This window comes from Canis aureus, chromosome 3 (assembly GCF_053574225.1).
Source record: "Canis aureus isolate CA01 chromosome 3, VMU_Caureus_v.1.0, whole genome shotgun sequence".
In the NCBI taxonomy this organism is placed as follows: Eukaryota; Metazoa; Chordata; class Mammalia; order Carnivora; family Canidae; genus Canis; species Canis aureus.
Genome location: NC_135613.1, coordinates 34,317,446 through 34,333,946, shown reverse-complemented (window position 1 = coordinate 34,333,946; position 16,501 = coordinate 34,317,446). Strand labels below are relative to the sequence as shown.

General features: G+C 48.5%; 1 protein-coding gene across 7 annotated transcripts in view; it reads left to right on the top strand.

The window, feature by feature from the left end:
- SSBP3 (single stranded DNA binding protein 3) overlaps window positions 1-16,501 on the top strand; it is a 163,812-nt gene that overhangs the window by 38,445 nt on the left and 108,866 nt on the right. Inside the window, exon 2 of one of the 7 annotated variants that reach the window (XM_077891865.1) lies at window positions 6,992-7,173. The exons of the other annotated variants lie outside the window; for them this stretch is intronic. Within the exon in view, the coding sequence (XP_077747991.1) occupies window positions 6,992-7,173 (182 nt within the window). The remainder of the gene's footprint in view (window positions 1-6,991; window positions 7,174-16,501) is intronic. 7 annotated transcript variants of the gene reach the window in all.

Sequence of the window (16,501 nt, the reverse complement as noted above, 5' to 3'; positions counted from 1 at the left end):
AGCTGTTGGCAGAGCTGGGAATGGCAGTGTAGGGGTGGCAGGAGTGCGAGTTCATGACAGGGCTGGATAGAGTGATTGCAAGCGGATAAAGGAGCACTTCCAGCCACTAATATCTATGGTAGATGGGCCTCCTCCTGCCTCTGTTCTGTCACTTGAGTGGGAGAGCATCTGCCTTCCTGGCGTCCACTTGCCTGTCCTGCTCTCGGGCCACTCGGTGGCTCATAGGCAAGCTTCTTGCTGTTCCTCAGTGGTAGCCCTTCCCTTTAGCTTCTCAAAGAATAGAATCTTACTTGTATTTTGGTCACTGCTGTGTTGAAGATTTTTAAGAAAATCTACCTCCAGATTAGTCTTCTACTAGCCATTACGTGCACACACACACGCATACCTTCCTTGAGGGAACCATGTTGGTAACACAACAGAGAGTGTCCTCGCCTCTTGTACCTGTGGCTGCCAAGGCCCTTTCGACATTGTGTGTGATGCCCTTGCACTTGGATTGCTTCACCGTGTGGCACAATGGAGCCTCTGTCAACATGCCAGCTAATTAATTTTCACTTTGTAATATTGCTTCATCTCCATGCACTGCTCACGTTGTCCAGTGTTTTCCCTAGTGCTGGTTTGAGGAAAGCTCTGGAAAGGGTAGATGTGGATTCTGACTCTCCCTCTTGTCCCTTCTATGAAGGCCTGGGTCTTTTCCATCTCCATTTCCCTCTCCACCCAATTTCCCACAACTGTTCTGGGGGAGAGTGCTGAGCACTCCTTTTGGGAGAGGTCTTAATTATTAGAGTGTAAAAATGAGCACAAACCTCACTAATTTGGTCTCCTCAAGGGCAGAGTTGCGTGAGAACCAAGAGAAGCTAGAATTGCAGGCAACTGGTAAAGAAAGACCATTTCAGTTCAGGACTGCCAAGTTCACTGCCACTGCGGTAAGAAGGAGTGGCCATCTGCCTGGGTAGGGAGAGGGCAGGATTTGTAATTAGCACATGTGCTTTGGGTATTTGGAAGGGGTATTTTCTAAAGGGCTTAAAATAGTCTGTCCTTTTGAATGTTAATTTGCTTAGACCATCCTATGTCCTCTTCCCCTCCCCATTTATTACATTGCTGATATTAAGCCTGGGCCAAACATTAATATGTTTGTAGAATTTAATTTTCTTTTTGTATTTTTTCCTGTCACTTTTTTTTTTTTTTTTTAAGATTTATTTATTTATTAGAACACCTGAGTGGGGAGAGGGAGAGAGACAATCTAGAGCAGACTCCCCGCTGAACTAGGAGCCTAACGTGGGACTGGATCTCATGACTGCAAGATCATGACCTGAGCCAAAATCAAGAGTTGGATATTCAACCTACTGAGCTACCCAGGCTTTCCTATCTGTGGTGTTTTGTTTTGTTTTGTTTATTATTATTATTATTATTATTATTATTATTATTATTATTATTATTTGGTCTGTGGTGTTTTATTGTGAGAAGCCTCACCTGTTGCTTTGTTGCTTTATGTTGAAAGGAGTGCTGGGTTGAAAGGCAGGAGGGACTTCCCGGTCTTTGTAGCAGTCTGACCCTAGCAGGTCACTTCTTCCTCTCTGTGCCTCAGTTTCTCCATCTCCAAAAGTGGAGGTGCTGAACTAGCTGTCCTCATTCTGAAACCCATTTATTATTACACGCTTTGTGTAGTGGATTGGTTGGACTCTGGTTCAGCAGGCTTTTTCTGTGAAGGACCAGGTAGTAAATATTTTAGGCTTTGTGGGTTGTATGGTCTCTGTTTCAACCACTCAGCTCTGCATCATAGCATAAAAGCAGCCATGTATAATTCAGAAATGAAGAGGTGTGTCTGCGTTCCAATAAAATTTTATTAAGAAATAATATTAAGAAGTATTAAGGTGGTGGGTCACCAATTTGGCTCATGGACCTTAACTTGCCAAACCCAGCTCTAGAGTGTTCTCTTTGGATTTTGTAAGGTTTTCGTCTGCATGAGACTAGTCTGCAAGGAAGAATTTCTGACTTGAGTTACAGGACCAAATCTGAGCCTGACCTTGCCAGGAGCCTGGTCTGTTTCCCCTCTGGTAACTGGGGAGGTAGCCTGTCCAGCTTCTCTAGAGAGCAGGAGTACCTAACTATGCAAATTACTCTACTCTGAAGAGTTGTAATATATGGTAAATCCCAGCCTAAATCTGATTAAGGAAGCTCTCTTACTACAAAACAGCAAACCTTTCCCTCTATCTTTCTCCTGTAGATCTTCCCTATGATACACTTTTACAGTGAGAGAGGAAATAAATCTTGCTTTTGTCGCTGTATGGCTTTCTTAGCATTTTATTTTGACATAAAAAAATTGGTGGTGGTGGGGTACCTGGGTGGCTCAGTGGTTGAGCGTCTGCCTTTGGCTCAGGTTGTGGTCCTGGGATCGAGTCCCACATTGGGCTTCCTGTAGGGAGCCTGTTTCTTCCTCTGCCTATGTCTCTGCCTCTCTGTGTGTCACTCAAGAATTAAAAAAAAAAAGGTGGTACACAGGGTGGTTTCAGGGACAACAGTATTGTGCTCCCCACTCATATACAGCTTGTTTCTTTAAGAGGCTACTTGTTTGAGGGCCCGAGGAGACTGTGGTTAGTGATGGGGGGGGGAGGAGTATAAATAAAGGTTACCCCTCTTCTTTGTAACTGTCAGTGTGGTATCAGATGGCTGATTTGGTGGCAAGATTGTCTCACATTTCTTTGAATTGTGTTAAAATAATACTTTTGCTCCAGGTGAAGAAATGCACATTACTTACATCATTGCTGAAAGCTGTGTGTATCCTCCCTTGGCCTTTCCCTTTTAAATTGAGAAGGGAACACTTGTCCCCATTTCCCAGATTGGCAAAACAAGGCAGTGTGCTTTTAAGAGCTTTGCAGTTCTGGATTGAAAAATCTCACACAGCTACGACGAGCAAATGTCTTTATCATTTTCCTGTGGAAACTGAGATGTGACTCAGCAAATAGTCTCTGGGCGTTCAGGGCTCTGTGCTAGAGTGGGCTTCCCAAGGCCTGGTGCCTCCCTTCCCAGGAATGCCCTCCAGAGAGTGTCGCATCCTGATGGCTGATGGCAGGCTGGGAGGCCTCTGCCCCACCCCCCTCTCCCAGACTCTCCGTGTATGTAAACATGTGGCTGAGTGAACCAGCGGTGTGCTGTGCAGACACACTTGGAGACCACCCTTCACTCTGGCCCACTAGCCCCATCCCGGCAGATTCGTACTTCCGGGAGGCACGCAGCTCTTATTAATGGGAGGCTCTGCTATTATCTGAGGGGAGAGAAAGAGGGGAAAAAATTGACCACTAAAAGCAGAACAGACCTCCAGGGCAGCCTAGCATGTGGCTGAGATACTCTGGCAAATGTTTGGACAGCTTAAGAAGATAAACTTGTACTTAAAGAAAACCAACTACCTGGTCTATGAAAAAAGTTAGATTTGGGGACCTGCTATTTCCTGAAGCTTTCAAGGCTGGGAGCATATAGAGGGAGAAATGTCCCATTGGGTGTTCCTTCCTGGTGGACTGACTTCCTTCTGCGGATCACAGGACCCTGCCTCTGTGTAGGGCCCACCTCAGGGTACCCAGGGTGCCTCGGGGAGTCCAGGGTGCAGTGGAGGTCTCAGCCTGATGGTCACAGCCCAGACGCCTGTCCCCCACTCATTAGTGAAGACTGTTTTTCCACACAGCAACCCCTGGTGGGGTTGCCTGGCCTATTTTGGGGGGTCGAGAGGACTATTGGTGGAGAGTCTGCTCTGTGGACTAGACCACTCAGTGGGCATGAGGAAGTTTTGTTTGTTTGTTTATAAGTAATCTCTACACCCAACACGGGCTTGAACTCACAACCCTGAGATCAAGAGTTGCACACTCTGCTGGCTGGGCCAGTGAAGCGCCCAGAGGAAGTTTGTTCTTAACTGAGCACCTATTTGTGTTGGGGATTGTCCAGAGGGGTGCAATATTGACATCAACCACCCAGCACGCTCTTGGGGAGCTGGGCCAGAGTGAGGAAATGAATGACCCGTGAGAAGAGGGAGGGTTTTTTCCCTTGCTAGGATATTCGCGTGGATGTGTTGATTGATGGTCTTCTCTGCTTGTCCTAACCACGGAGGTGAATACCTGAGTGAAGATAAGCAAATAAGATGCCAGACCAGGAATGAAAAGATGTATATGCTATATTTTGCCTTAAGCCACCCAAGAAACCTTTGCCGGGCCTTAAGCCCCTCCTTCCTGAGCTGTTTTAATTATGCCCCCCAGTCTCTCTCCAGGAGAACTTCTGGTTGCACTTTCTTTAAGTGAGAAAGGGAGGGAGGGGTAAAGGGTGGGGTGCGTGGTGGGGGAGTTGACCACGCCTCCCAGTCAGGGAGAGTTAAAAAACGAGGCCTTTTACCTTTTAATGATAACGCATGTTGCCTGGCAGTATCATAGTGGTGTGAAAGGCCTGAATATGTCTGGTATGTCCAGTAAGGTCACTTGTCTTGATTTTGGCTGTCACTTCTGCTGTTCATAGATGCTGTGTTGATATATACCGCTGATTAGGGCCTTGCTTGTTTGCTGGCATCCGGCCTGTGGGGAGGAGGGTGAATGGGCTCCTCACCTCCTCCCTGAGGCCTGGGAGGGCTTGCTCTGTTGGGGGCAGCATTTCTCCGCTTGTTCCATGCCAGCCACCAGCATGGGTTGAATTTTGCAGCTTCAGAAGGGCTCTTGTCTACTTACTAGGGGTGGTCAGTTTTCCAAATATTTCCCCTTCTTTTCATTAAACCACTGTCTGTTCAGTCTTCTGAGAAGGGAGCAAAAAGCTCGAGATGAACTGCACATGGTAAACATTTACATCTTTGTACATAGGACAGGCCAAGTTACAGATTGTAAATCTTCAAATAATGTGACCTTGTGAGCTGGTCTTGATTATACTTTGTCCCAAATTGGCATCTTCTCCTTAAGGGTAGAAGTAATTGTAAAGCCTAGAGCTGGAAATGACGTGGGTCCCTCTGTGAGTGAGGGTTTGTGGGGCCTTGCTCTGTGCTAACCTTAACCCTTTCAAGGGGCTTTTATGTGCATTATCCTATAATCCAGGCTGCAACCTGAACAGGTAGCTAGGCGTGGTCTCCCCAATTTGCAGATGAGGAAGTTGAGGCTCTAGGAGGTTCAATGACATTCCCTTAAGTCCTGTGTCTTGAGCTGAGCTGGGATTTAAACATTTGGGCTCCAAAGCCTGTGTTCTTTCTATGGCACCACACTGCCTCCTAGCTTCCTTCCTTGTGGAAGCTCCTGAGGGGACCCAGGCAGTCTTCTGATCAAAGCCATTTGTAGGCCAGCTCACCTGGATCACAGACTTTGGAACATATTAGAGCTGGCTGGGGACCCCTGAGCCCGGTGGCATTAACATTTTCTGGTTGAGAAAAGATGGCCTGTAGAGAGAAGCCATGTGCCAAGATCGTACAGTGAATGTGTTTGCTCGTGCTTTTACGATGTTTGTTGAGTACGAACCATGTGCCAGTGTTGTACCACATTATTGAGGATAAAGCAGTGAACAAAACAGACAAAAATTCCTACCCCTGTGGAGCTCAAATTGAGGGTTCCATGTTCCCATGCCATAGCTTCTTACCCTAAGCTTCTAGACAGCTCCTTTATCCCACCATAGAATTGGAGAATGCAAAAATAATTTTCATGTAATATTTTGAGCCTGAACACAAGGAGAGAGGTGAATCAGCGGGAGAAAAGAAGTTACGTAATTGACTCTAAAACTAAGGGAGAAGATACTTGGTTTGCCTTTTTTTTTTTTTTTTTAAAGATTTTATTTATTTCTTTATGAGAGACAGAGCGGCAGAGACATAGGCAGAGGGAGAAGCAGGCTCCCCATGGGGAGCCCGATGTGGGATTCAATCCCAGGACCCCAGGATCACGACCTGAGCCAAAGGCAGATGCTTAACCACTGAGCCACCCAGGTGCCCCACTTGGTTTGCTTATTCGTTTTAAATACCTGTTCTTTCTATAAGTATTTCTTGAGCACATGTTATGTGCGGGGCACTGTTCTAGGTCCTAAGCATTCAGCAAGTAAATGAAATTCTGAGTAGCGATTATAATATACTTGGTTCTCACTGATACCCGGCAGGGCGTGGAGGTCATGCTTTGACTCCGTGGTAACCCTCTGATTCGTGATCGGAACAGTTTTCCCTGTAGGTGGTGAGTGTTGACTGCTCTCTGCAGCTCACCGTCCACCCTCAGCATGCCAGGTTGTAGGATGCTGGCGTACGATGCCTACGTGGCAGCTTGCCCCCTTAAAATGATGAGTGCCGGTCTGCCTCATTTCTTATATGGGGTCTGCTCCCCAGCTTGCTGTCTGATTCTGTGCTCTGCAGAGGCACCCTAAGCATTTTAGTGTTTACATAATGGAGCTTTCTTACTTAGCCATGGTCTCAGTTGCCACCTGCAGCTTTTGCCAGAAAAACAGTGACCTCTGCAGCCCGCAAGAATTTGACCAAGGTTGTCTCAGGGAAACTTTCTGTTGATAAAAAGCCCTCTGTAGGTTAGGGGCAGGAAGAACATTTTCAAGTCCTCCTTGGGAGTCCTACACTTTTTTTCCCCTTGCTTTTCTTACCCCCCCCCCCCCTTAAGGAAAAGCTATTTTAAAATATGAAAGGCCCGAATGCTTCCCTTTGCATTTCCCTGCCATCAGCATTTTATCAATTGATAACCTCTAAAGTCCCTTCTGAACTTGAGCCTCCCTGGCCCAAGTTTTCTCTCCGGCATCTGCTTCATGTTCAGTGATGGGGAACTCACCACCTGACAGGATGGCACGTTTCAGTTTTAGACAATTAGAATTAATTCTAATTGTTCTTGGTATTACCACCACCAAGTAGAAAGATGCCCTCTTCTTTATGCTTTTTTTTTGGGGGGGGGGGTGGTTAATTATAGCAACTCATTCATGTTCTCTGTTCTTCCCATAAAACTTCTCCGCCTCCACCAATGGGTTTCCATTTAAAATAGCTCCTGTTCTGTTTTGGAAGGCTTCTCTCCTGGCTTCTGGTTTGCCAATGTTCTTCTGAAAATGTGGCTTCCAAAACTGACCTCCAGCCCCACTCTTTGGCCTGGCACCCTCGAAGTGTCTGGAGTTGGCAAGAGGGAGAAGTGTGGCAGGGGCGAAGATGCTCTTGAGTCAGGAGCTGGCCGTGATCCGCTTTGCTCTGTGGTAGGTATTAAGTACGTTCCCAGGCCTGTTTCCTGCTTCCAAATGCCAACATCCCTGCCTCTTATGTGAGGTTTAGCTTAATCCCCAACCTTACCTAAATGTTACTTCTATTATTATTCAGAGCTGTGGGTAGAATTTCCCTGTGTTGTTGAGAGCGTGGGTGGGTGGGGACGTGGTAGCAGGGTGCCCACTCTGCCTGGAATCCTCTTTGCTGGGTCCTTTGTTCCAAAGCCCTGTCTGGCCAGGATGGTGATTCTCTCCTGATGTTGCTTGTTAGGGTGTCTTCAGATGTTAGATGGGACCACTCCCTTGGTTTACATCGGGGGATACTGTGGGCCAGAGGTTAGAAATCAACTTGTACCCCGTTCTCCTGTCACATGGCAGGTTAAGTTAGGTTTTGTGGCTGGAAGCCAGGCTTCTTGTCTCTTTTCCTGGTGCTCTCTAACCTGGAGCAAGGCCAGAACTGCAGCCCCCTACGACAGGGTCTTTAGTTTAACAGTTGTGGAATTGTCAGTGAGGCTTCTGGCTGGTTTGCCTTGGCCATTGGCTACTGGGGTTTGCACAGAAGCCCTATGACTCTGCCCTTGCCTTTGTCTATCTCCACCTGAACTGGGCACGCTGGCCAAGCCTCAGGGGTGCACCTGATGAGAGTCTAAGAGTCCAGCATTTCCATCAAATACCGAGGGCCTGCTGAGCACAGGCAGGGGTGGAGAGCTGGTGGTGCACAGAGAAGAGCTGCCAGATGAGAGGTGTTCCTCGAGGGCAGACAGGTGTGTTAGTCCTCATGCTTGTACGCACAATGCCTGGCACATAGTAAGTGCTCAGTAAGGATTTATTGAATGAACCTAAGGATTTGGATACATGAGACCAAACAATGGATAAGCTTGGTGGCAGCCTGCCCATCTGGAGGGTTACAATGGAAAAGCTGATTTCCTTTTTATCTCCCAAATGTTCTTGGAGCTCCTGCCCCATCCTGGACACTGCAGAGGGATGTAAACGTGTGGTCACAGCCCAGCCCTTGAGTAGGTTAGGGAAGGAGATTCGACTATAAGGACACCCCTGTGTCTGGATGGTATGGGGAGTATTCTGTGAGCACTGATTGCCTAACTGCCTTGGCTTTGGAGGGTCCTTCTCCAGCTCTTTCTGGAGGTATACCCCAGGTATCACGGTGGCCAGTGCATGCAGCCCAACAATAAAACTCTAGCCGAAGTATTGCCTTTCCTCTTGGCAGGGACAGAGCTTCCCCCACCCCACAGCCTCTGCTCAGCTCCTCTTTAACCTGACTGACTGACTGCTCTGCGTGTGGAAGGCCTGGGTGACAGGTGAACATGCTAATAAAAATCATCCCTCCTCTCCAGGCGCTGTGCCGTTTGTGGTACGTTTTGTTAATTACTTGGCAGAGAGAACATTAGGACTTTAATATTCTGGACTGGATTTGCTCCCAGGTGTCCAGCTGCATGGGTGACAGGTGGAGGTGGCCAGGCTGGATGGACAGTGGTTGAATATGGGGCAGGGAGTTAAGGTGACAGGGATGGGAAGGGTTGAATTTTCTCCTTTTTCTCTGCTAATAGTGTTGGGACACTGGCAAGGCACCCCCTTCCTGCTCTCCAAGAAAACCTACTGAAGCACTCCTGACCCCCATGTTGTACATCCTGCCCCCCACCCAACTTACTTTTTAAAAAAATATATTTTAAAAATTTATTTAAGAGAGAGAGAGAGAGGAAGAGGGCAAGCCCATGTAAATATGGGGAAGGTTCAGGGGGAGAGAGAGAGTTTCAAGTGGGTTCTGCACTGAGTGCTGAGCCTGTTGCCATTGCCAGGCATGATCTCACGACCCTGAGATCATGATCTGAGCTGAAATCAGTCAGATGCTCAACCAACTAAGCCACCCAGGCGCCCCTCCCCCCCAACTGAATCTACTGCCTTCTGTCAAGCATGGGGTTGTGGTGTGTGTGTGCAGCATTTGTCCAGTGCCTGCTGTGGGGGGGGGGGGGGGGGGCGGGAGTGTGGCAGGCAGTGCTATGCTAGGCACTCTCGAGAGACATGGGCAGCACCCTCCATCCCCTGCTGCTGTCCAGCCTGTCCTTTGGGTCCCAGGGTGCCTGCTTCCTTTTCCCCCTCCCTCCTGTGCCTTTATTAGGCTTTGTCTTTGCTCTCATGTGGACTTAGCCCCTTCTTGCTTCCCTCCTTCCAGAGACCTCTTCTCGGCCTCTGGGAAACCACACAGGCCCCCCCATCAGTCGGACTGTGGGTCAGGAGCCTCTGCTCATGCTTACTGGCCCTATTCCCTTTCTCCTTCATGCCCCCCCCCACAACAGACAGTGTGGTGTGAGGTAAAGGGGCTGGCTTCACCCCCTAGTACTGGAGTCTGGCTGGTGTTTTTCTGCCCCTGCATGGTTTCATTAAGTTTCTCCCATCAAATCTGAGAGGCTGAGGAGAGTCATTTTTAAGATTTATTCCTGAAGGACCCAATGAACTCTGGTCGTGGAGCACAAAGAGGGTTTAGTGGCTGGGGGTTGGGGGTGTGTGTGAAAGACCTTCCCCCTGAAAGGAGAGAGAGAGTAGCCTGGAGATTGAGGGAGTGGATGCTCCTGCCTGCGCATCCCCCACGCCTTGCAGATGTGGGGGGATCAGAGGAGGGACGGAGCGACCCCCAGAGCTCTGGTGCTCCAGTGCCTTGGAGGCTGTATGCAGTTTCCAGGAGAGCCGTGCGTGTGTGCGTGTGTGTGTGTGTGTGTGTGTGTGTGTGTACTGGGCAGGGGGGGGGCGCGGGGGGGGGCTGCAGGGAGGTGGGAGCTTGTTTGGCAGCAGGCGTCTATCAGACAACTGGAAAGTGCCAGTGCTTGCCTGGCCATCTGTCCCCCTCCGCCTGGCTCCTGTCCGCCTTCTGCTTACCACAGAAGGGCCCGGCAAAGTCTGCAGCGCAGGGGCACAGAGCCTGGCCGGGAGGGGCAGGCACAGTCCCGTCCTGGCTTTGTTTATTCTCATCTTGTCCTGGCTCCCGCGCTTTGCAGGAGTTGCCAGGTGCATGAAAAGTTTGCTGTGCGGCACCCATCGTGGTGGTTCTGTGGCTGATGGCAAGGTGGATGTGTGCTACATTTCTCTTCTGCATTGTCTGTTTGCTTAAGTGGGACCTTCGCCCTTCCCCCTGCCCGCTGCTTTTCTCCGTCCTTGCTTTAATTTGTAAAAGCACAGCCAGAGCCAGCCAACTCTCCATGGTTTGGGCTCGCCTGCACACTACCCTCCTCAAGCTAGTTAAAGGGTTAAAAATTATGGGGAAGTTCAGCCGGCACTTGCAAGATATGGTTGCCGTAGCAACAGGCCTTCTAATCTGGTAGGTGACCTGAGAGACTGGAGAAGATGTAGGGGTTGGTTTGGCATTTCATTATTTCATGAGGCTGCCTCTCCAGCTGGTTTCTCTGCTGAGCTTAAAGCTTGCTGTTCCTGCCACTAGAATTACTGGCACATTCCAAAACAACAGTGTTGATGGCACTAGCAGTGCGTTAATGGGGGTCTGGCCAGGCAGGGTGGGCGGAGGAGAGGGAGCTGGGTTCCAGGAACCCTAATGTGGGACTTGTCCCCTTGCACAAAGAGGAGGGTGTGGATAGAAGACTGCACTCCGGTTCATTTTCCTGCATACAATAGCTGCCTTCTTGAAACACCACCGTGTAAATCGAATCCTGTTTCCTAGTGCCCTCAGAGGGGACTGGCTTTTTAGAAGGATTTTCAGGGAACGTCTTTAGTTGGACAAGAATCCTTAAATTTTGGGGGTCCTATTTAAGGTCGGGGGAGACCCCCCCATTGCAATATTTACACTGGGTTCCCTCCTTCTGTATATACCTCCAGATGGACGTGGTCCAGAAATTCAGTTCAGTTCAGCACATGAGTTGCATGTCTCCTGTGCTCCCAGCCTGGTGCCCAGAGCAGAGAGAAGTAGGACAGGATAGTTAGTCTCATTCGTTCACTCAGCAGATGTTGGTTAGAGGTTGCATGTGTTGCGCCCTGCAGAGAATGGACAGGTCTCATCATGGTCCTGGCCAGAGAGGCTCCTAGTCTGAGGGACCTTCCTTTAGAGTGACCTTGTATTGAGGACACCTTTCTCAGAGGGGTCGGCTCTGTTTCTCCTTTCTTCCCCTTGGCTGTAATTGCCCAGAAATCCATGGGCCTGATAATTGGCATGTGTAGAGGCTGTGCTTTCCTAAGCACTGTGTCCTGTGCAGAGTTACATGTTAGCCTGGGCCCAGGTTCAAAGGGATTTCCAATTGGTTGGCTTCTTGGGTTTCTTGCTTTTCTGAATTTCTTCCCTCTAGAGAGGTTGAGTGTGCCTGGGGTTTGTCAGGGAATTTTATATGGCTTACTGCCTCTCCCCATTGAGAGAGTTAGCTCTGTGCAGAGAGGTCTGTGGGTTAAAGGCCCAGAGGACAGCTATGGAGGCTCACTGTTCCCATTTCATAGACGCAGAAGCTAAGGACCAGAAGCAATGGCATATTCCACTCCTGGGGCTTCTGGATCCCACACAGGGACTTTCCCCTGCTATACCAGGTCCGTGTTGGACCGTCCCATCTACTGTGTGTATGGCAGGTGTGTGAGAAGGTTGGGCTGGAATGTGTCTCTTGATGGGTGGGAGTTTGAGGGATTGGGAGGTGCACCTACACTGCAGATGATAAAAGGACATGCATCCTCATAAGATCAGGAGAGTCCATAGGCAGTAGGATTACAGTTCAGAGGATCGTTTGGGGCAGTGGAATGAAAGAGTCACCCATTGCTGGCCAGCATGACCCCGTGTTGGGATGTGGGAGTATTCTTGGGAGGGCACATGGTGTGCCACCTGCAGCTGAGGGCCCACGGCCAGCCCAGCTTCTTGTGCCCGTGTACTTTGGGTGGTCAGTCTCCTCTGCACCACAGTCTTCCACCTGTAAAACACTGAAATTGACCTCATCGTCCTCCATCCCTCTCCCATCACTCAGTCCAGGTCTGGGGATGGAAGCAGCGTCTTGGCAAAGTCTCTTTGTACTTCTGGACCTCAGGCTGGCTTTTTGGTCACTGTAGAAGGTGGCTTTAGGGTTTTAGCTAGTTTTTATCTGGCTTGTGTTAATTGGTCCATTTCAGGCATTTTAATGCATTTCAAGCCCTCGCCTTTGGGCGGCACTGTGGGGGAGACAGGGGTCAGGCCACATCTTGTGGGCAGCCTTCTGCCCACTTTTGTCTGTCTTCTGTGGAACCTAGAGAGGTTGATCAGAATTGGGTTCTGATTCTCAGGTGGTTCACCTGGATACTCTAAGTTTTAATTTTCCTACGGGGAGAGATCTTCTTGGCTTAGGGGTGGGAAGGCCAGATCAGGTCCACAGGGCCTTTACAAGTGAAGCATCTTAGAACAACTAAAGGAAGAGATCTTCAGGATTGAAGCTGCTGGGATTGGGTTTTGTGTGTGTGTGTGTGTGTATTAAGGGTAAGTCACTGGGTGGAGTGGGGGCACATGGGTTGACGTGAAGATTTCTGGGACCTCTAGGATATAAAAGTGGAGGTGATTTTGTTCTTTCCCACTTTGACTTAGATTTTTGTCCAAAATTCTTTCTCTCACAATGGGCCTGATTTCCACGGAAAGAATAGATGTGCTGTGTTGTAATTAGAGCGCCGAAGCCTGGTTAGATGCAGAATAAAGAAAACAAACTGTATTGGCTCCAGAGCTGGCCGAGGCCCTCAGAACCCTGCCCTCCCCCATGGCAGAGGTGTATGGAGAGCCTCAGTGGTTTCCTTATGGATGAGGAAACTGATGGCCACACAGAGGATGGACTACTTGAGGACCAGCTCTTCCCTCTGACCTTGTGCCCCCAGTTTTCTCCTAGAGTTCTCAGGTTTGCCATTCAAGGGATGCCCCTCGGAGTCTGCTTATATTCTATGGGGTTGGGTAGGTTTTGTGCTTGTTGTAAAGTGGGGGGAATCTTAGTTGAGCCTCATGGATTTTGTTGAGGTTCTTCTATCATGAACCATCCTCTATTTTAGAGCAAAAAAAATTGGCAAAGAATTTACCCCCATAGGGACGCCTGGATGGCTCAGTGGTTTAGTGCCTGCCTAAAGCCCAGAGTCCTGGGATTGAGTCCCACATTGGGCTTCCTGCATGGAGCTTGCTTCTCCCTTTGCCTGTGTCACTGCCTCTCTCTCTGTGTCTCTCATGAATAAATAAATAAAATCTTAAAAAAAAATTACCCCCATATTGACGTTTTAAAGCAGTTGATTGAGACTGGGGGGAGGTGGTTCTCAAATTTTGCATTATTCTGTGTATTTCTGCCAACAGTAATAATAGTAGTGAGTACAATGCCAATCATGGTAGATCCTCGGATGGTCATAAAGATGAGTGAAATGCAGCTGCTTCCTGCCCAGAGCCTGGTGAGGTGAGATTCAGGATAGCCACCCACGTTTTCTGTTTGCCTTGTTGTGTTAATGTTGCCATAGTAAGACATGAAATGGATGACTTTCTTCTCTAGAGAGTGGGAGGTGAGGGGAAGAGAGGTGGGGGTTTGGAGATGAGACGAAGCCTCATAGGAAGTGTGGGGTGGATGCAGACCCAGTGCGGACAGTTTCTGACAAAGGTTCTCTCAGGAATTTTTGTGGAAAAGTTTGACTCCTTTTCACAATGTCACTTGAGGAAACCTCCATACCTACCAGCCAAGAAATTTGGACACATTCAGTTTTTCTGGAGTATGTCCCTTCCTGGGGTAACAGGTGACTTCTTGCTAGGTGAAGTAGGACTTGAATCAATTTCCTTCAAACTTCCTAAGATGTCCTGTGCTAGTTTCTGAAGTTTTGTTTTGTTAAGATTTTATTTATTTATTTATTCATGAGAGACAGAGAGAGAGAGAGAGAGAGAGAGAGGCAGAGGGAGAAGCAGGCTCCATGCAGGAAGCCCGATGCAGGACTTGATCCCGGGACTATGGGATCACGTCCTGAGCTGAAGGCAGATGCTCAAGCACTGAGCCACCCAGGCATCCCTGAAGTTTTGGGTTTTGATGAGGAAACTAGTATCTTTAGGCCTTTGGTCCTTTCATGTACCTTGATCTCCATGTAGCCCAAGGCTGTGCAGATTGACGGTGCTTGCTAAGTTTTTATCTTTCATAATAAGGAAGCCTATTTGCTGAGAGTTCCCAGTTTCTTGGGAGTTCCTTGTGGAGAATAAACCTTGAAATGTTTGGATGGGTGATGGGTAGGTGGGAGGGTGGGTTGGTTGGATGGCTGGCTGCTTGAGTGGGTTGAGAGTGCTGATCCAGGCTTGGGTGAGTCAGAAATCTTTCCAAAATGCCACGTTACATTTGAGGACTTCTCGACATCTGAGTGTACAGGCAACAAGCAGGTCCTGAATCTCATGAGGGCCTGTGAAGTTTCTGACCATTCCCTTATAGCATCTGCTGCATGTTCCTTCTTATTTAGGTGAATCTGTTGAGGAACGTTGTCCTATGTGAGTATCTCCTATGCCAGAGGAATATGGAATAATGAAGGAGGATTGTTTTTAAAGCTTAATTTATATTTAAATTATCACAGCTTTACCCTTGAGATCTGTGAATTTTTAGCATTTGTGGCTTCAACAATTCACAAGTGACAGGAGTAATTTATAACCTCCCTGAGCATAACTCTGATTATTGGCCTGAGAGGCAGTTTGGCCCTCTCGTCACTGAGCTGGTGGGTAAGCCTGGTACACTGTCCAGTGCCCACAGCTCTTGGGTGCTGCTTATTCATACATAATCTAATTTCATCCTTACAGTAACTGGGAATTGGGTGTAATTGCTGTGGCTTTACACCTGAGAAAACTGAAGGAATTAAATGTCCTGTACATGCTCATTCTGAAAAGCAGAAGAAAAAGTCACCCCATCATTCCACCACTTAAACGAACGTTGTGCTAACTTCTTTTGGGGGGGTGTGTAATGGGGGTTGTATCTCCTGTCAGGCTTTTTGCCTAAGATCTCATTCATGTAGCATTTTTGCATAATCATGTTCTAGTCAGATGACTCTCATTACAAAAAATACCAGTTAAGAAGCTGTGTAGGCTCTGTTTCCAGACTCTGGGTAATTTTCCCAGGTAGGTATGGTTCCTGGAGGGCCTCTGGGGGTTCTCTTCACAGTCTCTGGGCCGAGCTAACCAGAGGCGAGTGGTTCATTCATCCAGTATCCCTGGCTTAGGCATTCAGACCCGAGTGGGGCCCTTTGTGTCTAAAGTAGTAGTTGATTGGAGTGCTAATGAATCAATTAGAAAATTACTTGCTGCTGAGGTCCTCAGCCAAACGAGGGTGTGCACGGTCTTAGAAAGCCATCAGAAGGCCATACGCGTATAAATCTCTCTTGGCTGTGGCCCTTGTAAATCGCACCACAGCCTTTCTTGGACTTGTTCAGCACTTGAGAAAAACGAAGACCCCATCTGCTTTGCAAGGGCTGCCTTGCGCTTGGGCCAGTTTTCTAGCATGTATGTTGGTCCATCCTTCCGCGGTGAGAAAGTGAAGACCAGAGTACCTAGTAACGGCATTTGTGTCTCACTTTGGAAGAGGACCCCTTAGGAGCCATTCCCTTATTCTTTCTTTCAGCCCTCTACAACAACCCAGTGGGGAGGCACTGTTACTATCGTGTACCAGTTTTTCTGGCTGGTGGGCCTGGAGCTCAGGGAAGGGAAGCAACCTGCCCTCGGGTCACTCACCTCAAGAAGGCGGTGGTTTGGCCTTCAGGTGTCCCCCTGGTGTCCTGCTTTTCCATGCAGATGCCCCCTGAGTCTTAATCATAGTGGTTCTTAATAGTCCCAGGGGGGAAGTGGCAGGTGAGATACAGCCCTTAGGGGTGGAATGGTAAAGGCATTTCCAGTTCAGTACCCAGGTTAGGGTTTGGTGAGGTTTAATCTGGGGTAGGAGAGTTGGAGTGACAGCCAACAGCCATGGCCGAAGGGACCCTGGGTGGGTGATGGACGAAGGAGCTCAACATGGCCAGCAATTTGTGTTATGCATTTCAGGACACTTGCCAGGGTGTTTGAACGTGAAGTAGAAACGGGTATAAAGTTAAAAAAGGTGGCATTTTTGTGAATCCTGACTAAAGTGGGAGCTCTCTCTTGAAAAAGATATCTGTAAAGCAGTGATTTCTATATGTTTTTCTAGCGCTTCTACACTCGTTTCCTCTTTGGCTACCTATCTTGTATGATGACCTCAGTTTATGAAGAATACTAAGATGTCACTAATCCTTTACCTGCTTGATTCAGGTGGAGCCTGTGTGCTTCTCCAAGGCTGCAACCAGAGGCAGCTCCGTGCTGGTTTCCTCTTTTAATTTGGCTTCATTTAGGGGGATCCTGTGGCCCTTT